This window comes from Danio aesculapii, chromosome 8 (genome assembly GCF_903798145.1).
Source record: "Danio aesculapii chromosome 8, fDanAes4.1, whole genome shotgun sequence".
Classification (NCBI taxonomy): Eukaryota; Metazoa; Chordata; class Actinopteri; order Cypriniformes; family Danionidae; genus Danio; species Danio aesculapii.
The window spans coordinates 3,295,518-3,318,854 of NC_079442.1; the positions used below are offsets into that span (position 1 = coordinate 3,295,518).

The 23,337-nt window shown below is 34.4% G+C and overlaps 1 protein-coding gene across 4 annotated transcripts in view; it reads left to right on the top strand.

Moving 5' to 3' along the window:
- Positions 1-8,632, top strand: part of kansl3 (KAT8 regulatory NSL complex subunit 3) — a 48,766-nt gene extending 40,134 nt beyond the window's left edge. Inside the window, exons 21-22 of one of the 4 annotated variants that reach the window (XM_056463023.1) lie at positions 1,794-1,906; positions 7,721-8,632. In XM_056463023.1, the coding sequence (XP_056318998.1) occupies positions 1,794-1,906; positions 7,721-7,723 (116 nt within the window). In that variant the 3' untranslated portion in view covers positions 7,724-8,632. The remainder of the gene's footprint in view (positions 1-1,793; positions 1,907-7,720) is intronic. The other 3 variants (XM_056463022.1, XM_056463021.1, XM_056463024.1) reach the window with 3 other exon arrangements.
- Positions 8,633-23,337: the final 14,705 nt, after the last annotated feature.

The following is a 23,337-nucleotide window of genomic DNA, read 5'->3' on the forward strand; positions in this document are numbered from 1 at the left end:
CAAGTGGTTCCAAACATTTAGGAATTTCTTTCTTTTGGAAGAAGATAAGAAAGCTGAAAAAAACACTATTGAAGTCAATGGTTTCCAACATTTTTCGAAATATCTTCTTTTGGGTTTGACAGAAAAAGAAACACATAAGTCAAGAGTGAGTAAATGTTGACAGAATTAAATATGAGCAAAAATGAGAAACCCTTTCTAGGTTGTTGTTTTTTTTTTGTGCATGTTGTATTTTACAGTGCTCAGAAATGTCTGTCAATGTTTTCAGACTATTATATGTGATTTACACAAGTGCCAATGTCACATCTGTCACATCCATAACCAAGCTTTTTCCTCATAAATGCAAACATTTTAAATAAACTCAATCATGTTTGTTCTATAGAGCCCACTCTTATCCTTTTGATTAGCATTGTTTCTTTTGGGTTGTGCAGTTTACTTGACAAAATTTCTACAATGTTGTGGACTAAACTCACATGCTTTATCAGTCACATCCATAACGCATGTTTATTTCCGTCATTTAAAATATAAAGAATGTTTACAGATTGATATTTGTCTGATCCCGTAACTCTTGGTTGCTTGCTTTGGAAAATATAAACAGATGTTTTAATATAATGTTAAAGGTGCAGTGTGTAAGTTTGACACCCAGTGGTTGAACTAGGTATTGCACTCCTGGATCAAAACAAATGCAAGTTGCCAGATTGAGGAGAGAAGCGAGTGATTTAAACCGTGTCCTAAAAAAAAGCAACAGCACCCGATAGAAGTAAGATTTTACATATTGAAAGTAGTTTTGTCCTAACCAACACCTGAAATTGATGTATTAGAAACGGTTTCTGTTTCTTACTGAACAACAGAAAACTGACGATGATCACCTCAGGTACACCCCATGTGCTTTATACAGTGTTAAATGCTAACAATGTGAGGTTGAATGGCATTTTACATGACATTTATTGCCATATTACTGAAAGCAGCAGCAGATAGTTCACCTCAGATCTGGAAAATCAAATAAACTGAATATTACTGAACACGTGATCCAGCATGTATATTTAATAATGTTAAAGAAGTTTAATATGTATTAAATAGATTATAAACCTTACTATTTCATGAGTGAGTGCATATTCTGTGCCTCTGAATGGCTGTATTTAAATGTTTCGTCTGGTGCAAACAGCTAAACTGCTCATCAATGCAAATCTCATCATGAAGTGTGTTGTTAGGACACGGGGTTACAATATAACCTGCTCATCTATTGTTTACGTTTGTAATATTCATATAATTTGCTAATTAATAACCTCATGTGGAACTCTGAATCGGCGTCTCATTTCGGAGTCTGCTACTGTCCACCAGAGGTCGCATTTCGGTCACAGATGCATGCTTTCAGAGCCTTCCTGACTGAATGAATGAAATATGCCCTTTACCACCAAGGAAACCCGGAGTGCTGAAATATAATTGGGTAAACTGGCAGTGGGCAGGTTAAAGAGACCACAACAAAGATGTAACACACATTTTCAAAGCAGAATATCTGACTTCAGCATTGTTTTTCAGATAAACAAGAATGTTTACTTAGCATGTTTCTAAATATCTGCAAACATATTATGGTATTTTTATGGTTTAGAAGAGTCAAACACTTACATACAGCACCTTTAACATATACTTTCTTTGTGAATTAATGTTTTGAGTTTTTACTGCAAACGTCACGTCCTATACTCAGGCAGTGTTTACGATAAAAGAAAACCTATGTATAGTTATATAATCATGTTCAAAAGTATGAGATGTCTGTAATTTGTGTGTATTGTGTGCAGGTCTGAAAGCTCCCACCACCATCACAGTGACACTGCGAGGTCAGCCGAGCCGAATCCCCTCTCTGAGCCACATGGGGGCGACAGCGGGCGCTCACAGCACACCTGACACACAGGTGAATCCACAATACATACAGTCAGAATTATTAGGCTCCTGAATATTTTTCCATTTCTGAACATAATAGTTTTAATAACTCATTTCTAATAACTGATTTATTTTCTCTTTGCCATGATGACAGTAAATAATATCAGACTAGATATTTTTCAAGCACTTCTATACAGCTTCAAGTGACATTTAAAGGCTTAACTAGGTTAATTAGGTTAAAGTTACAGTAATTAGGTAAGTCATTGTATAACACTGGTTTGTTCTTTAGACCAGGGGTTTTCAAATTTTTAGGACACACGCCCCCCCACCCTGCTGAAAAATCCAGCTTAAACCAGCCTATAGGCTGGTTGGCTGGTTTTAGCCGGTTGACCAGCCTGGTTTTAGAGGGGTTTTGGCCATTTCCAGGGTGGTTTCCAGCCGTTTCCAGCCTGGTCTTAACTGGTCAGGCTGGAAAATGACCAGCTAAAACCAGCTTGACCTGAAACTTAACTAAACTAAACTTAATCTTAACTGATTTCTTTTATCTTTGTCATAATGGCAGTAAATAATATATAACTAGATATTTATCAAGACATTTCTATACAGATTAAAGTTCATTTAAAGGCTTAACTAGGTTAATTAGGTTAAGTAGGCAGGTTAGGATAATTCAGCAAGTTATTGTATAACGATGGTTTGTTCTGTAGACAGGCAAAAAAAATTAGCTTAAAGGGGCTAATAATTTTGACCTTAAAAATTTTAAACTGCTTTTATTCTAGCTGAAATAAAACAAATAAGACTTTCTCCAGAAGAAAAAATATTATCAGACATACTGTGAAAATTTCCTTGCTTTTTTAAACATAATTTGGGAAACATTTAAAAAATAAAAAGAAATTCAAAGGGGTGCTAATAATTCTGACTTCACCTGAATATATATATATATAATAAAGACTTTTGTCTGTGGTATAATTATTTACAGCAAATCAACACAAACAAATTAAAGAAATTAAAGAAAAGCCACAGCAAAATCAGCTGCAAAATTTAGAAAAAATTCCCACGAAATCCTGGAGGGACTGACTTAGAGCCAAGAAAGGATACTAGTATGTTTTTTAGTTTAAAGGGGACCTATTATGCAAAAATCACTCTTATAAGGGGTTTAAACAGTTTCCAACCTGTGAATATAACCAGCTCCTAACAGTACAGGTTTATTAATTGAATTTTTTATAATAACGCTTCATAAAAACAGTCTACAGAAACACTTTGACTGACATTTTCCTGCTGCACGTGTAATCAGTGGGGGAAAGCCCCGCCCACTAGTGACGATCGCTCCCTCATTAGCGTAGGGTGTTAGTCTTGGTTTTGAATCTGGCTCTTTGCTGACACGCAGTCATTTGTAGCCCCGCCCTCTTTTAAAAAGAGCACAATCTCATTTGCATTTAAAGTGACAGTCACCAAAACAGCACAATTAGGATTAAAGCCTGAAAGGGGATGTTCCAGAGAGTTATAAATCATTATTTGTGCGGTATTATGAGCTGAAACTTCACATACACACTCTAGAGACAACAGAGACTTATTTTACATCTTGTAATAAGGGGCATAATAGGCCCCCTTTAAATGTTAAAACAGCTTGCCATAAACTAAACACTAGGCTTTATCTTGACTTCCTTACGCTCAACAAATTGGAGGAGCTCATCAAAAGCCAGTCAGGGTTTTCATTAATATTGATTAGCCTCTTTGGGGTTATTTCTGTTAACCGCTGTTTACTCGTGGCGCAGCCTCTCCATCACACCTCCAGCGCTCCGCAGTGTGAGCGGTTGCTATGGTAACCGTCTCATTGACCTGACGAGCTGTAATTATTCGCTTAATCACTCCGAAGAGCGTCATTATATGCTTGTCATTTCTGCTCTGGATCACTTAGCTATGTGTAAGAGTTTGCTCCGTAAGGCAGGCTTATAATTCAGAATAAAATAGTCCATTTGTCTAAATCCTTTTAAATGAGCTCTAAATCGTCATGTTATAACGATTTCTGAAGGAACGTGTGGCACTGAAGACTGGAGTGACGATGTTAAAAATTCAGCTTCGCAAAATTATATTTTAAATAAATGTAAATGTTTAAAATAGATTCATTTATGTATATTTTTATTACAATATTCTTGATCTAATAAATGAAGCAATGGAAAACATAATATATTTGGTAATAAAAACAGAATAGATAATATTGTTTGAGTGAATCTGTCTACAAATTGCATTGTTTCGCCAACAGGGGGCGACAAATGACTACATTTATCATAGATCTCCATTAACGTCCGCTGTAAAATAAAAATAAAAAAACTGAAGCCAAAACGTGCCAATGATGGGGGCTGACATCTTAGGCTGATGATGTCATTTGGAGCCAGAGTCTGTTCAGTCTTGATCATGTGCTGGAGCCTCATATAATTCATTAAAAACTATTGGTAAAGCTTTAGTTTATGTACCAATTCTCACTATTTATTGGTGGTTTATTACCTGCCTATTATTAAGATATTGATTGTTTATTATTAATATTATAGAGTATATATTATTCTTCATTCCTAATCATACCTACTTTAACCAAACTACCACAATAAGCAGTAAATTAGTAGTTTATTTAGTTTAAAGTCATAGATAAGGGTTTATTTGGGTTTAAGTTGGTAAGATTAGGAATGTAGAATAATTGTAATAATTTATGATATTAATAATAAACAACATTTATTATTTAATAAGCAGTAAATTGGGAGTTTATTTAGGTTAAAGTCATAGTTAATAGTTTATTAATAGTGTGCATTGTGTCTTAGAATAAAGCGAGACCAAATTAATGAATAAGTGCTTGTTTATTTATGTACACACAACATCGAATTAGCGGCTAATTTCTGAAAGTATTGTTGATCAAATAAATGAAGCAACAGCGAGAACAAGAGACTTGGTAATCAAAACAAAATAGAGAATATTGTTTGAGCGAATCTGTCTACAAGTTGCATGGTTTCACCAAAAGGGGGCGACAAATTACTACATTTATCAAAGATCTCCACGAACATCCGCTGTAATATAAACTGAAGCCAAAATGTCCCATTGATGATGGCTGACATCTTAGGCTGATGATGTCATTTGGAGCCAGAGTCTGTTCAGTCTTGATCATGTGCTGGAGCCTCATATAATTCATTAAAAACTATTGGTGAAGCTTTAGTTTATGTACCAATTCTGACTATTTATTAGTGGCTTATTACCTGCCTATTATTAAGATATTGATTGTTTATTATTAATATTATAGAGTATATATTATTCTTCATTCCTAATCATACCTACTTTAACCAAACTACCATAATAAGCAGTAAATTAGTAGTTTATTTAGGTTGAAGTCATAGTTTGGTTTAAGTTGGTAAGATTAGGAATGTAGAATAATTGTATTAATTTATGATATTAATAATAAACAACATTTATTATTTAGTAAGCAGTAAATTATGAGTTTATTTAGGTTAAAGTCAAAGTTAATAGTTTATTAATAGTGATTGTTGTGTCTTAAAATAAAGCGAGACCAAATAAATAAATGCTTGTTTATTTATTTACACACAACACTGAATCGTTGATCGAATAAATAAAGCAACAGCGAGCATATAAGACTTGGTAATAAAAACAGAATAGATAATATTGTTTGAGTGAATCTGTCTACAAGTTGCATTGTTTTGTTTGAGTGAATCTGTCTACAAGTTGCATTGTTTCGCCAACAGGGGGCGAGAAATTACTACATTTATCATAGATCTCCATTAACGTCCGCTGTAAAAAATAATAAAAAAAAAAAAACTGAAGCCAAAATGTGCCAATGATAGTGGCTGACATCTTAGGCTGATGATGTCATTTGGAGCCAGAGTCTGTTCAGTATTGATCATGTGCTGGAGCCTCATATAATTCATTAAAATCTATTGGTGAAGCTTTAGTTTATGTACCAATTCTGACTATTTATTAGTGGCTTATTACCTGCCTATTATTAAGATATTGGTTGTTTATTATTAATATAAAGTACATATTATTCTACATTCCTAATCATACACTCTTAAAAATAAAGGTACGCAATCTGTCACAGGGGTGATACCTTTTCAAAAGGTACACATTTGTACTTGAAGGGTTTATACTGGTACCTCAAACGTATATATTAGTACCTAAAAAGTTTAAGAGGAACACTTTTGTATTTTTTAGTTACTAATATGTACCCTTGAGGTATTAATATGGACCTTTTAGGTACAAATTTGTACCTTTTGAAAAGGTACCACCCCCGTGACAGCTCGCGTACCTTTATTTCTGAGAGTGTACCTACTTTAACCAAACTACCTTAATAAGCAGTAAATTAGAGGTTTATTTAGGTTAAAGTCATAGATAAGGGTTTATTTGGGTTTAAGTTGGTAAGATTAGGAAGGTAGAATAATTTTATTAATTTATGATATTAATAATAAACATCATTTATTATTTAATAAGCAGTAAATTGGGAGTTTGTTTAGGTTAAAGTCATAGTTAATAGTTTATTAATAGTGTGCATTGTGTCTTAAAATAAAGCGAGACCAAATGATTAAGTGCTTGTTTATTTATTTACCCGCAACATCGAATTAGCGGCTAATTTCTAACAATATTGTTTAATCGAATAAATGAAGCAACAGCGAGAACAAGAGACTTGGTAATCAAAACAGAATAGAGAATATTGTTTGAGCAAATCTGTCTACAAGTTGCATTGTTTCGCCAACAGGGGGAGACAAATTACTACATTTATCATAGATCTCCACTAACGTCCACTGTTAAATAAAGTGAAGCCAAAATGTGCCAATGATAATTACCTTAATAAGCAGTAAGTTATGAGTTTATTTAGATTAAAGTAATAGTTAATGGTTTATTAAGGTGGTTGAGTTCAAGATTAGGAATGTAGAATAATACGTACTTTATTATGCTAAAAATAAACAACAATACTCAGGTAGGCTCTGCTATTGATACGATGCTTAATTGGTACTAATGGGCCCAAAATATCCCCCACACCATTACACCACCACCACCACCAGCCTGAACCGTTGATACAAGGCAGGATGGATCCATGCTTTCATGTTGTTGATGCCAAATTCTGACCCGACCATCCGAATGTGGCAGCAGAAATGGAGACTCATCAGACCAGGCAACGTTTCTCCAATCTTCTATTTTCCAGTTTTGGTGAGCCTGTGTGAATTTGTAGCCTCAGTTTCCTGTTCTTAGCTGACAGGAGTGGCACCCGGTGTGGTCTTCTGCTGCTGTAGCCCATCCGCCTCAAGGTTGGACGTGTTGTGCGTTCAGAGATGCTCTTCTGCAGACCTCGGTTGTAACGAGTGGTTATTTGAGTTACTGTTGCCTTTCTATCAGCTGGAACCAGTCTGGCCATTCTCCTCTGACCTCTGGCATCAACAAGGCATTTGCGCCCACAGAACTGCCGCTCACTGGATATTTTCTCTTCTTCAGACCGTTCTCTATAAACCCTAGAGATGGTTGTGCTTGAAAATCCCAGTAGATCAGCAGTTTCTGAAATACTCAGACCAGCCCGTCTGGCAGCAACAACCATCCCACATTCAAAGTCACTTAAATCCCCTTTCTTCCCCACTCTGATGCTCGGTTTGAACTGCAGCGGATCGTCTTGACCATGTTTACATGCCTAAATGCATTGAGCTGCTGCCATGTGATTGGTTGATAAAAAATTTGCGTTAAGGAGCAGTTTACATGTCTACATGCCTAAATGCTTTGAGTTTTCTTTTCAAAAAATCATATGTTTTGTACTAATTCACTTTATCTGGATTGTCATGTAATCTATGAATATTTTGTTTTTCAGTGACCAGAATCTCTGAAATAGATGAAATGTGAGACATCGCTAACACTTTAGCTGAGAATGCGTCTCTGGATCCGATGAACATGGAGGAATCACATGCATTAAAGATTCAAAGACTGGTGATTTGGCGTACAACAGCACCTCCTGTGGACACGGTCTTGCACATGTCAAATAATGACTTGATTTGATTTTACAATTGTTTATGTGTTATTTAAACGCTGTCTCAGAGCAACTCATAACCTTCTGATTAGGTGGCTAATTCATATGAAATCAGACGATCTCATTTATATGATTAAGTATTATCTGCTCATCCCCCAATGACAGTTCGGTTTAGGGGAGGGGTTTAGTGCCACGCCTCCTTTAAAAAAATACGAATTCGTATGAAGAAGCCACTAAACTGTCCAAACAAAATCGTTTCCTTGTGAGATCAGGCTGGTTATTTTGATTATTTTCTTTTATTTATTATGACTGAGCAGTTTTTATTCTTATAATTTATCTTTTATATTTTATTTATTTTCCTCCTAGTTTTAACATATTTTACATACGCCAATTGAAAATGTTTATATGAACATACTGAAAATTGCGATTGTTCCTTATAAATAACACTACCTGACAAAGTTTTAGGAACACCGAATAATAACTTGACTTCTAGTTGATCATTTGGTATCAGAAGTGGCTTATATGAAAGGTAAAGGCCTCTAGATCACGCTTATTTGACCACAATAAAATCTGATCATGCCTTGATTTTTAATGATTTAATTAGGACAGTAAGGTCTGACTTTTGCTGAGACAAAAGTCTTGTCACTTAACAGAAATAATGTCCAGAATAGAATATGTGGTCATGCTGCAGTGGAAACAGAATGAATATTGTGTCTGACTCCATCATGAGCTTGGAGGACTGCATCCATACATCTCTGCAATGACTCAAATCACTGATTAATAAAGTCATCTGGAATGGCAAAGAAAGCCTTCTTGCAGGACTCCCAGAGTTCATCAAGAGTCTTTGGATTCATCTTCAACGCCTCCTCCTTCATCTTACCCCAGACGTGCTCAATAATGTTCATGTCTGGTGACTGGGCTGGCCAATCCTGGAGCACCTTCTTTGCTTTCAGGAACTTTGATGTGGAGGCTGAAGTATGAGGAGCGCTATCCTGTTGAAGAATTTGCCCTCTCCTGTGGTTTGTAATGTAATGGGCAGCACAAATGTCTTGACACCTCAGGCTGTTGATGTTGATCATCCACTCTGCAGAACTCTCGCACGCCCCCATACTCAAAGTAGCCCCAAACCATGATTTTTCCTTCACCAAACTTGACTGATTTCTGTGAGAATCTTGGGTCTATGTGGGTTCCAGTAGGTCTTCTGCAGTATTAGTGATGATTGGGATGCAGTTCAACAGATGATCCAGCAGAAAAATCGACCTTCTGACACTTCTCCAAATGATCAACTAGAAGTCAAGTTATTATCTGTTGCTCTTACAACTGGGATCGACAACAATATTTTGTCAGGTAGTGTACATTTTTCTTGCTGGTTAAACTTAAAAATAGTTTTGCACATATTTTATTTAGTTGCACAATTATTTTAAGTGAAAAAATAATAAAATTTTCTTGTCATCATTGAAATTGATCATTAAACTGTCAAAATGATGATAATAAATCAAAGGCATTGGAAATGTAACACGAGGTTTGGTCTCTGTCTTTTAGATTAACCATGCATCAATCATAATAATAATCAAATATTTTTGCATGACTTTCCCCAAGGCGGTCCTTCAAATAACTGTTATGATCGTGTCAACAGAGATAATGATGTGTCTGCTTGATTAAGTCACCATTGTTTTGATTGTTGATTGTTTTTATTGGCCCTAATGAGGGGAGCCAGCAGAGGCTGAAAGGCATGAAACATAATGATAGACACTGATTAATGCGGCGGTTTGTGTCCTCAAAACATTGTGTGTTTAGCCGAATAATACCACATGAGCTGACAGTGAAGCTCTCAGACTGATTAAATGATGCTGTTCTAGTTAACCACTGAGGGGTTTGGCTGGTTTCGAGAGCAGAGGTGTCCAAAAATCTAAAGGAATCAGCATATATATATATATATATATATTTCTTACGGTGAAAGTTCAGAAGAATAACAACATAGATTAACTGGTAAAACAATATCAATCAGTGGAATAAACCACTCTAGAGGTATTTAGAATGTTGCTAGGGTGTTCTGGATTATGGTTGCTAGGCTATTTTGGATGGATTCTTGCCTGTTTTTAGACGGTAGCTGGTTTGCTCAGGTTGATGGTTGCTAGACTGTCCTGGGTGTTGTCTATGTGGTGGTTGCTAGGTTATTTAGGATGGTTGCTAGGATATTCAGTTTGACGGTTGCAGGAGAGCTCTAGGTGTTGGCTAGGTGGTGGTTGCTAGGTTATTTAAGATGGTTGCTAGGATATTCTGTTTGATGGTTGCAGGAGAGCTCTAGGTGTTGTCTAGGTGGTGGTTGCTAGGTTATTTAAGATGGTTGCTAGGATATTCTGTTTGATGGTTGTAGGGGAGCTCTAGGTGTTGTCTATGTGGTGGTTGCTAAGTTATTTAAGATGGTTGCTAGGATATTCTGTTTGATGGTTCCAGGAGAGCTCTAGGTTTTGGCTAGGTGGTGGTTGCTAGGTTATTTAAGATGGTTGCTAGGATATTCTGTTTGATGGTTGCAGGAGAGCTCTAGGTGTTGGATAGGTGGTGGTTGATAGGTTATTTAAGATGGTTGCTAGGATATTCTGTTTGATGGTTGCAGGAGAGCTCTAAGTGTTGTCTAGGTGGTGGTTGCTAGGTTATTTAAGATGGTTGCTAGGATATTCTGTTTGATGGTTGTAGGGGAGCTCTAGGTGTTGGCTAGGTGGTGGTTGATAGGTTATTTAAGATGGTTGCTATGATATTCTGTTTGATGGTTGCAAGAGAGTCCTAGTTGTTGCTAGGATGTTCTTGCTGATGGTTGATAGGTTATTTTGGATGGTTTCCTGGCTGTTTTACAAGGTTATTTAGGGTGGTTGCTAGGATATTTTGTTTGATGGTTGCAAGAGTTCTAGGTGTTGCTAGGGTGTTCTGGTTGATGGTTGCTAGGTTGTTTTGGATGGTTTCTTGCCTGTTTTTAGGTGGTTGCTCGACTGTTCGAGGTGTTGTCTAGGCAGTGGTTGCTAAGTTATTTAGGATGGTTGCTAGGATATTCTGTTTGATGGTTGCAAGAGAGTTTTAGGTGTTGCTAGGGTGTTCTGGAAGATGGTTGCTAGGCTGTTTTTTGATGGATGCTTGCCTATTTTAGGTGGTTGCTAGGGTGATCTGTTTGATGGTTGCTAGGTGTTTTCTAAATGGTCTTTGGGTTGTTATGGTATCTAGTATGGTTACTAGGGTGTCCTATGTGTTTTCTCAGTGATTACTATTGTAGTTTGGATAGCTGTCTATGTCTTATAGCTGATGGTTGATAGGTTATTTTGGATGGTTTCCTGGCTGTTTTACTAGGTTATTTAGGGTGGTTGCTAGGATATTTTGTTTGATGGTTGCAAGAGTTCTAGGTGTTGCTAGGGTGTTCTGGTTGATGGTTGCTAGGTTGTTTTGGATGGTTTCTTGCCTGTTTTTAGGTGGTTGCTCGACTGTTCGAGGTGTTGTCTAGGTAGTGGTTACTAGGTTATTTAGGATGGTTGCTAGGATATTCTGTTCAATGGTTGCAAGAGAGTTCTAGGAGTTGCTAGGGTGTTCTGATTGATGGTTGCTAGGCTGTTTTTTGATGGCTGCTTGCCTATTTTGGGTGGCTGCTAGGGTGATCTGTTCTGGTTGCTAGGCTATTTGTAATGGTTCTTAATGTATTTAGGAGGGTTGCTAGGGTGTTCTGGTTGCTAGACTATTCTGGATGTTGGCTAGGGTGTTCTGGTTGATGGTTGCTATGATGTCCTATATGTTATCTAAGCGGTTACAAGGTAATTTTGAATGGTTGCTTGGGTAACTTGGTGGTTGTCAAGGTGTTCTGGTTTATGTTTGCCCTATTGTGGATGATTACTAGGGTATTTAGGATGATCTAGGTGCTAATACAGTATTTCGTATGATTGCTCATGTATTCTGGTTGCTATAGGCTTTTGCATGGTTGCTAGGGTGTCCTTTCTGCTTTCTAAGTGATTATTATCCATTTTGGACGATTGAAAGGGATGCTGCGTCCAAATTCACATACTTGTACTATGCCCTAAAAGAATGTACTTTTTTGTGAAGAAAAAACACAGAAGAGTATGCAAGCTTTGGGACGTACTACTTCCTTGTTAACAGATCTTTGTGTTGCTTAGTTACTACACCTGTCAATCATCTCAACACACATTTTTGTTATGTTTAATTTCCTACCTCATTGGAGAAGCAGCAGCAGGATAATCTGCCAGTCTTTCATGCAGAGAAATCTCCTCAGGTCTTCGGATAATTCTGCATTCAGATGTTAATGTCCACACGTCTTTATATAAGTTCAGTATTGTTGTTGCAGATGAAATATAACACAGAAAATGTGATTTAAATATTTTTCAGTGGGCTAGATATTAATTAACAGTCATACAAACATCTTTACCGAAGTCTCTCTACTTGACGGTCGGTTTCGCGCGTCCGCCATGTTTGTAGTTTATTTAGACTTTTCACCCGATTTTGTAGTTCTAATAAAATTCACTTCCAACGCACAATGTACCGTGAGTATGGCCGGTTCTACAATTAAGATTTTTACCGGAAATAGTAAACCATCGGGGAACCTTTGACATACTCATTTCAACTGCGATTTTGGACATACCAATTCTATTTTTAAATACTATTATGGACTGATAGTATGCGAATTGGGACGCAGCAAATTATTTTCTAGGTAGTTGCTATACAGGTTATTTTTGATGGTCATTAAAATATGCTTACTAGGGTATTTTGAATGGTTCATAAGTTGTTACCAAGGACTTTTAATAGGTTTTAAAGTGGCTGCTTGCTGGCTCAAGGATCATGAGCTTCGATTTAGCTGATATAAGAGAGGTTCAGATGAAAGAGCAACAGCATCTTCGCTGTATTCTTGTCCTCCAAATTCCCTGTTCCTTCATCTCTTGTCTTCAGTCCGCATATTCCCATGGGTCTGCTGCTATTAAAACCACCTGTCCTGGTTTTCCATCATGTCCTTCTTAACTAAATTGAAAGGATATGATATAATGGTGCCATTGTTTCATTTCCAGTCTCTCAGTACACAGTGCCCAGAGGGCCGAGGGGAGGGGGGCATTCCTGATGCTCTGAAAACATCAATGCTCCTCTTCTAAACAATGTAAATCCAGCTTGACATCCAGGATAGACCCTGCTCAAATTATTTCCAGGATTGTCTACATGAAAAATGTATTATACTTTCCAGAGAATTCCCAGTAGTGTTTCTATTTGGGGATTTACATAATGAAATCTGAAATGCAACAACACAACGGTGGTTTTAATCTCAGAAACGTTGGGACACAAACTAACAGAGCTCTCTACAAATGACATGTCTATACACGAATGATGAGGATTGAAACGTATTTAATATTTTGTAGTCAATGTGTGCATGTGTGAAAGAGAAGGGATAAAAGTAGTTCTCTTGCTTTACCCTCTGACTCAGAACAAACAGGATATACATACTTGAAATTTAATAGCAAAAAAGTAACTGTTTATATCTAGTTGGGTCATTGTCTAAACACTGACGCGCATTGAGGAGTTACAGAAAGTCCAAACTGTTTACTATACGAGTGTCTTTGCTAATGTTTATGGTGACGCATAGAAATTGACGCATAGAAAATGTTTTCAAGGCCTTTTATGTACATTATGACCACCTATTATTCATTAAAATCGATTATTCTTTAATCTAATAACTGAATATGTTCATTTTGAGTTCTGATGACTCAAAGTAACGCTATTTCGTTTTTATAATAATATTAGAGAAATTGAAGTTTATATAAATATGTTTAATTGAGTTAAACTAAGAGTTTAAAAACACACAAAGTAACTTCAGCCTGAATATTTTAATAATAATAAGAGATATCATAATCACTTGTTTCCCAAGTGATGTTTAACTGACCAATGAACATTTCCACAGTTTTTCTAATTATATTTTTCTTCTGGATGAAGGCTTATTTCTTATGGTTTGGCTGTAATAATAATAATATTAAATTATAATATAATAATAATAATAATAATAATAATAATAATATAATAATAATATAATAAAATATTAAAAATAATAATATAATAATAATAATAATAATATAATAATAATAATAATATAATAATAATAATAATAATATAATAATAATAATAATATAATAATAATAATAATAATATAATAATAATAATAATATAATAGTAATAAAAACAAATAATAATATAATAATAATAAAATAATAATAAAATAATAATAATATAATAATAAAAACAAATAATAATATAATAATAATAATAATAATAATATAATATAATAATAATAAAAACAAATAATAATATAATAATAATAATAAAATAATAATAATATAATAATAATATAATAAAAACAAATAATAATAAAATAATAATAATAAAATAATATAATAATAATAAAAACAAATAATAATATAATAATAATAATATAATAAAAACAAATAATAATAATAATAATAATAAAATAATAATAATAAAATAATAATAATATAACAATAATAATAATATAATAATAATAATAAAAACAAATAATAATGTAATAATAATAATAAAATAATAATATAATAATAATAATAATAAAAACAAATAATAATATAATAATAATAATATAATAAAAACAAATAATAATAATAATAATAATAATAAAATAATAATAATATAACAATAATAATAATATTAATAATAATAATAAAAACAAATAATAATGTAATAATAATAATAAAATAATAATATAATAATAATAATAATAAAACAAATAATAATATAATAATAATAATAAAATAATAATAATATAGCTAATATAGCTCGTCGTGTACGTCAGCGGACTTGAGATGCAGAGAGGAGCTGACCACAACGACGACGACTGGGTTCGAGTCCAGGGAACAGCAGTTCCAGAAATCAGGTAAGACAAAAACAGAATCCAAATAATAAAGGTAACAAGTTCATAACAGGCTGAGAATGTGGTAAAATCCGAAAACGTGGTAAAAATCAGACGAGGGCTTTTCTTTTACTGGTCGGCTTATTTTTTTTGTAAATTGTTGGTTGGATTTAGGGAAGTAAGCGGGCGGGCGGGTCAATCGGTAAAACTATTTGTGTTTAGAGAAGGAGGAGGAGGGTGGGTCGGCTGATTGGCCGGTCCCCCAGTCAATCATTCAGCCAGTCGGACGGACGGTCGTTCGACAGCGGCCTCTTGTGGGTTTACGCGAGAACGGGACGTTTGAGACGTGAAAAAGCACACACAGCGGCCTCTCGCGGATTCACGAAAACAAAAACTGCACAAATACGTACCTCCCGGGACGTATTTCGTGGCCTCCAGAAATGTCCACGGGACTGTTTTCAGAATAAGCCTGGGTTGGATTTTCTAGCTGCTAAGTGTACATTGGTTATACGTTCATTATTGTGGCGCGTTGTGGGATTGATTGAGCACTTCAAAATGTCCACTATGTTTTCGAACACCATTACAAAGGGCTGCACCTTTAAATAGTGCAGCATTTAAGGGTATAGACAGCAACTTCTGATATAGTTTTGGTTTTATAGAAGAAAAATATAATATTAAACATGCAGTCAAATGTGTGTAGTCGAATATCAGGACATTATTTTCAGTGTTAATGCTACATATTTTGTTTGTTCTTTCAGTATTTATGTCAATGTACATTCATTCATTCATTTTTCTTCAGCTAAGTCCCTTATTTATCAGGAGTCGCCACGGCGGAATGAACCGCCAACTATTCTAGCATATGTTTTACGCAGCGGATGACCTTACAGCCACAAACCAGTACTGGGAAACACCCATACACACTCATTTACACACACACTCATACACTACAGCCAATTTAGCTCACCCAATTCACCTATGGCGCATGTGTTTGGACTGTGAAACAGAGCACCTGGAGGAAACCCACAGGAACACGGAGAGAACATGCAAACTCCACACAGAAATGCAAACTGGCCCAGCCGGGACTTGAACCAGCGACTTTTTTTTGCTGTGAGTTGACAGTGCTAAGCCACCGTGTCAATATACAATATAACTTAAAACAACAAGATGAACACTACAACACAGAGTCGAGTTAGAGGATTAAGAAACACTCCACAAATGCAGGAGGGATTCTCCTCGGGGTATCATTATGATGATTTCTGGTACAGAAAGGATGTGACTAAAGAGTTATTTCATTTTTTTGGCACCTCTAACAATAAACTGAAGGGAACGCAGCGTCACCCGGGATCTCATATTAAATCAGATCGATGCAAACAGTGCTGTGGGATTCATTGTGAGTCAGATGTTGAGCTGCACATCATCATTACAGGACACACATAATAAAGAAACCTTTTCCCAACAGATGCAGGGGGATTTCCACCATCCCACTCCATGTATGAGGTTCAGAAGTATGGAATTTCCCGATAAAGTCTGCGTGAACCGGAAATTGCTGAGACTTTTACTTCTGTATCTTCATGTACTGAAACTGAGGTTGTGTACTACTCGAGTAGGTACTACATTTCAATTTGTATTTACTACATGAGCATTAGAAAAGTATTTATTACACTACCTGACAGAAGTCTTGTCGTGGATCCCAGTTGTAAGAGCAACAAATAATAACTTGACTTCTAGTTGATCATTTGGAAAAGTGTCAGAAGGTCGATTTTTCTGCTGAATCATCTGTTGAACTGCATCATAATCATCACAAATACTGCAGAAGACCTACTGGAACCCACATGGACGCAATATTCTCACAGAAATCAATCAAGTTTGGTGAAGGAAAAATCATGGTTTGGGGTTACATTCAGTATGGGGGCGTGCGAGAGATCTGCAGAGTGGATGATCAACATCAACAGCCTGAGGTATCAAGACATTTGTGCTGCCCATTACATTACAAACCACAGGAGAGGGTGAATTCTTCAGCAGGATAGCGCTCCTTCTCATACTTCAGCCTCCACATCAAAGTTCCTGAAAGCAAAGAAGGTGCTCCAGGATTGGCCAGCCCAGTCACCAGACATGAACATTATTGAGAATGTCTGGGGTAAGATGAACGGAGGAGGCGTTGAAGGCAACCAGGCTCATTCTGAAAACGTAGACCCGAGGACGTTTCTGGAGACAGCGAAATACGTCCCGGGAGGTACGTATTTTTGCAGTTTTTGGTTTTCGCGAATCCGCGAGAGGCCGCTGTGTGCGCCTTTTTGGCTTCTCGGACGTCTCCTGCAAGTGCCGTTCGCACCCGCACTGTTCTCGCGTGAACCCACCAGAGGCCGCTGTCGAACGAACGTCTGTCTGTCCGACTGGCTGAATGATTGACTGGGCGACCGGCCAATCGGCCTTCCTCCTTCCCCAAACCCAACCGATTTTACAGATCGACCCACCTGCCCTAAACCCAACCAACGATTTACAAAAGCCGTCCAGAAAAAGAAAAGCCCTCGTGCATTTTTTACATTTTTTTTTATCTAGAAACCTTTACCTTTCATATAAGCCACTTCTGATACCAAATGATCAACTAGAAGTCAAGTTATTATTCGGTGTTCCTAAAACTGGTATAGGCGACAAGACTTTTGTCAGGTAGTGTTATATAGTATAAATGGAATTCAAACATACTACATCCACCATTTGTTATGATCACGTGACCTACCCGCATCAGTTAGTTGTGTCGATTCACTCTAATTCATGAATTCTCTCACGTGGCATTATGGGATAACGTAGCGTCCACTGGACATCAGAATCTTACCAGAAGTCGTAGGTCTTCTCAGATTTTGTTGAATACTATGAATTCAGACATTACAACTCACCTCACATACTGTTTTAACGTACTATACACTAGGGAAGTATGCGATTTTGGACATGGCCTACACACTCAGAAATAGGTTGTTTTCACATGATGTCATTGATGACGCACGAAATTCAGATGGAGGGTAGGAAGGGATTCTTCTACATAGGAATCGCTATCTGAACATCAAAATGTTTCTGATTTATGTTGTTTATAATTGTTTAAATCAGCCAAAATAAGATATGCCAAACAGCTTTAATAGACTTCCAAAAGTTTTTGCTTATAAAGGGGGGAAAGTTCCAGAAACTGCCTGAAAAACGGAAGAAAAGGCGAAATTTAATAAACATTTATTCAATACCGGTGGTTCATGCCGCTGTGGCGACCCTGGATTAATAAAGGGACCAAGCCGAAAAGAAAATGAATGAATGAATGAATTCAATACATCCATATGTACAAACTTTTTTTTGAACGCGATAATTCGTTTGACAGCACTAAAGATTCTAAATGTTAACGTCTTATATGTAAATCAGATACAAACACCATCAAACGTATACAAAATCCAGGAGAATATAAATACCATAGCCTGCTATGAATTGCTGCTGGCATTTCAGCTGAATAAACAACGGTAACGTGAACATCCAGCCTGATCTCACGAGAAAACGTAAGTATTTTACGTTTTGTCAGTTTAGTGGCTAATTTGTACGAATTTGTATGAGTTCAGTCGTACGAAATTGTACGATTTTAAAAAGGAGGCGTGGCACCTAACCCCACCCCTAAACCCAACCGTCATTGGGGGATGAGCAAATCGTACTAAATTGTACGAATTAGATCGTACGAATTTGTACGAATTAGACACTAAATCAAAAAGTTACGAATTGCCGTGAGATTGTGTTGGAACATCGAGATGCGCAGTGGTGGTGAATATTTGTTCATCGACAGAACAAAAAAGAAATGCAAACCTTGCGACAAATTTTGGCGTTATTATTGTGGAGCACTTTGCCCTTTACAAAAATAAATAAATAAATAAATAAATAAATAATAATGTAGACTTTGGTATCCGTGCTTTGGTATGCTTTTATCTGTTATTTCGTGATGTCTGGAAGATTTCCGCATAGGGAAAAACTTATAATAAACATGTGTAAATACACATAGTGAAGTGTATAATAATGCTACAGAATACTGCAGTATAGTGAACTGATAAACTGTATAATTATAGCATAGCAGACTGAAGTCTTTTGAATATGTTTATTCTGTTTATTACTACATGTCTATTTGTTTATTACTACAGTTGTGTTGTATCAAAGCAACAATATAATTACTATGAAAGTTTAATTAAATTAATTCAGTTTCTTACTTCCTACCCTCCATCTGAATTTCCAACACAATCACACGGCAATTCGTAACTTTTTGATTTAGTGGCTAATTTGTACGAATTCGTATGATCTAATTCGTACAATTTAGTACGATTTGCTCATCCGCCAATGACGGTTGGGTTTAGGGGTGGGGTTAGGTGCCACGCCTCCTTTTTAAAATCGTACAATTTCGTACGACTGAACTCGTACAAATTCGTACAAATTAGCCACTAAACTGTCAAAACGTAAAATACTTACGTTTTCTCGTGAGATCAGGCTGGAATTTCGCGTGTCACCAGAACCAGTGTTGCCAACTATTTCCAATGAAGAGTAGCTAAAGCCTGCCCGAAAAGCAGCTAAATGTTGCCAGATGATGTCACGCACTAATTTGCATATCAGTGACGTACTCACGTCGTATCTGGCAAGCGTAAGCCCATAATGTCTTTAATCTCTGAGGCGCTGTGTATTTTATTATAATAAAACATTACATACAGATGCACAATAAATAGGTTCTTATTAACATATTACTTCGCGTGATGACGTCATTGCGTAATCGCGACTCAAAACTAAATCTTTATGTAGTATACAAAATAATTAATGCTTTCTCAAATTGACCGGCCATCTCAGCAAAAAAACATATTTGAAATATGTCCATTTAGATTTGTGTAAGATTTGTAAAAGTAATACAAACACTTTTTGATAAGAATGTTTTATTTTTAAATATAACACTGATAATGAAGTTACATTCTTTTAAACACTCACAGCTTGTGTACTTACTCTTTTTAACTTGTGAAATTAACACATTTGTTAAGGTGACAATAATTATAGCACTATTGGAATGTATTGCTACCTAAAATTACCAACAATTATGCATGTTAACAAATATCAGTAAATTAAAAGTTAAGAAAAACAATCTGAGCTAGCCATTTACTCTACTGAGTGAAGCCTGCAGCCACTGCTCTTTTGAGTAACTTTTTAAAAATTCCTAAAAGTAGCCAAATAAATGTTAAAAATTGCTAAAAGTAGCCAAATAAATGTTAAAAATTGCTAAAAGTAGCCAAATAAATGTTAAAAATTGCTAAAAGTAGCCAAATAAATGTTAAAAATTTCTAAAAGTAGCCAAATAAATGTTAAAAACTGCTAAAAGTAGCTAAATAAATGTTAAAAATTGCTAAAAGTAGCCAAATAAATGTTACAAATTGCTAAAAGTAGCCAAATAAATGTTAAAAATTGCTAAAATTAGCCTAATAAATGTTAACAATTGCTAAAAGTAGCCAAATAAATGTTAAAAATTGCTAAAAGAAGCCAAATAAATGTTAAAAATTCCTAAAAGTAGCCAAATAAATGTTCAAAATTGCTAAAAGTAGCTAAATAAATGTTAAAAATTGCTAAAAGTAGCCAAATAAATGTTAAAAATTGCTAAAAGAAGCCAAATAAATGTTAAAAATTGCTAAAAGAAGCCAAATAAATGTTAAAAATTCCTAAAAGTAGCCAAATAAATGTTCAAAATTGCTAAAAGTAGCTAAATAAATGTTGAAAATTGCTAAAAGTAGCCAAATAAATGTTAAAAATTGCTAAATTTGTTGCTAAGTGCTTTTTGAAAAAAAAAAAGTTGCTGAAAAAAGTGTTGCATGCAAAACTGTTGCAAACAATTTATTTGTGTTGAATTTAAACAAACAAATTAAATTTAACAATGTTCAACTTAATTTGTTTGTTTAAATTCAGCCCAAGTAAATTGTTTACAACCACTTAACGTAAAAAAAATTGAGTAAATCCAAGTGATCATCTTTGAATAATTTTTTTCAGTGTAGGGTAGTACGAAAAGTTGCTTAATCTAGCAACAAAATTGCTAAGTTGGCAACACTGACCAGAACCACATGATTGAAAACAACCTGTAAATGTACAAAATCTGTTAGTGTGGGCGATATATTTTTAAAAGGTACACTTTTATATCATGCAGGTGAGCATTAATACCTTTAGAGTACACTTTTGTACTTTTAGAGTTCACTTTTGTACCATTAATGTACTATGAGGTATACATTTGTACTTTTTGGGTATTAATATATACCTTAAAGGACCTGTTAGGAACAAAAATGTACCATTTGAAAAGAGACTACCCCATTTTCTACCTTGATTTCTGAGAGTGTGAGTACTGAGTAGGGGGAAGAGCTTTCTTTTTGTGTGTCATTCCCTTGTAGCAAACTAACGGTAAGAGAGATATTACTATGCAGTTGCTATGGAAACCCTCAGGCTGACGTCAACAGAAGGACCATCACTCCAAACACAGTAGCAACTTTCACAGTAGACTTTCACTGAAAGAAATCTTTTTTCATTGGATCAACTTGCACAGATTAATTATTAACCTTAAACGAGACCTATTATGCCCCTTTTTACAAGGTGTAAAGTAAGTCTCTGATGTCCCTAAAGTGCGAATGTGAGGTTTCAGCTCAAAATACCACACTAATAATGTTTTATATCTCTCTGAAACTGACCCCTTTTAGGCTTTGATCCTAATTGTGCCATTTTGGAGACTGTTGCTTTAAATTCAAATGAGATTGTGCTCTTTTCAAAAGAGGGCGGAGCTATAAATGCCTGGGTGTCAGCATAATGGTAGGCTCAAAAAAAGAACTAATGTCCTATGGTAATGAAGGGGAGACTGTCACTAGAGGGCGGGGCTTATAAAAGTTGCATAATAGCTCCACTTTAAGAATAACAAAGCTAAAGCAGTATAAACATATACATTTTGATTTCACAAGGATTTAAAAAGAAAGATAAAGAAAAGAATCTAATGCAAAACTGATGGTAACCAGTTTATTATAAACCTGGATTGTGAGGTTTCTGTAGCTTATACGGTTTAAAAGCTCCATCTAAATCTTCAGCTTATTACATGAGGGAATCAGAATGAAGGATAATATTCCCAAAGAGTCAGAGAGGTGATGCTAAACTAGACAAATGGATCCTGTAATATCTGTAAAACACAACAACAGAATTATTGATGGCAAAGGCTTTCAAAGTAATGGAGAACAACATTCATCTGCAACAGATTACATGGCTGGACGCTCGCACTCAATGAAAACCATCCCTCCGCAGTATGAAATCTGCTGTAGTTTGTATTGTTGGCTATAGTGATAAATGACTGTGTGTTGTTTATGTAATGAGACGCCACCAATAGCATTAATTATGGAGATGGATTTGCATTGTGACACTCTAGAAATGTGGGTGATTTGATTGACTGTGGCTGAAGTTATTTTGTAAAATTAATAAATACAATATAAATAAAATCAAATAAAAATCAGGCTTAAATAAATAAATAGAATAAAATATCAATAAAATAAAAATCAGGCTTAAATAAATAAATAGAATAAAAATATAAATAAAATAAATAAATAAAATACAAATAAAATAAAATAAAAATCAGGCTTAAATAAATAAATAGAATAAAAATATAAATCAAATAAATAAATACAATATAAATAAAATCAAATAAAAATCAGGCTTAAAAAAATAAATAGAATAAAATATCAATAAAATAAAAATCAGGCTTAAATAAATAAATAGAATAAAAATATAAATAAAATAAATAAATAAAATATAAATAAAATAAAATAAAAATCAGGCTTAAATAAATAAATAGAATAAAAATATAAATCAAATAAATAAATAAAATATAAATAAAATAAAAATAAGGCTTAAATAAATAAATAGAATAAAAATATAAATAAAATAAATCAATCAAATATAAATAAACTAAAGTGCAGGCTTAAATAAATAAATAGAATAAAAATATAAATAAAATAAATCAATCAAATATAAATAAAATAAAATAAAAATAAGGCTTAAATAAATAAATTGAATAAAAAATATAAATAAAATAAAGAGCAGGCTTAAATAAATAGAATAAAATTATACATCAAATAAATAAATCAAATATAAATAAAATAAAGAGCAGGCTTAAATAAATAGAATAAAATTATACATCAAATAAATAAATCAAATATAAATAAAATAAGGAGCAGGCATAAATAAATAAAAAAGGAATAAATAAGTAAATAGAATTAAATAGAAATAAAAAATTATTTAAAAAATAAAGTAAAGAGCAGGCTTAAATAAATAAATAGAATAAATATATATATATAAAATAAATAAATCAAATATAAATAAAATAAAGAGCAGGCTTAAATAAATAAATAGAATAAAAATATAAATAAAATAAATAAATCAAATATAAATATAATAAAGAGCAGGCTTAAATAAATAAATAGAATAAAAATATATATAAAATAAATAAATCAAATATAAATAAAATAAAGAGCAGGCATAAATAAAT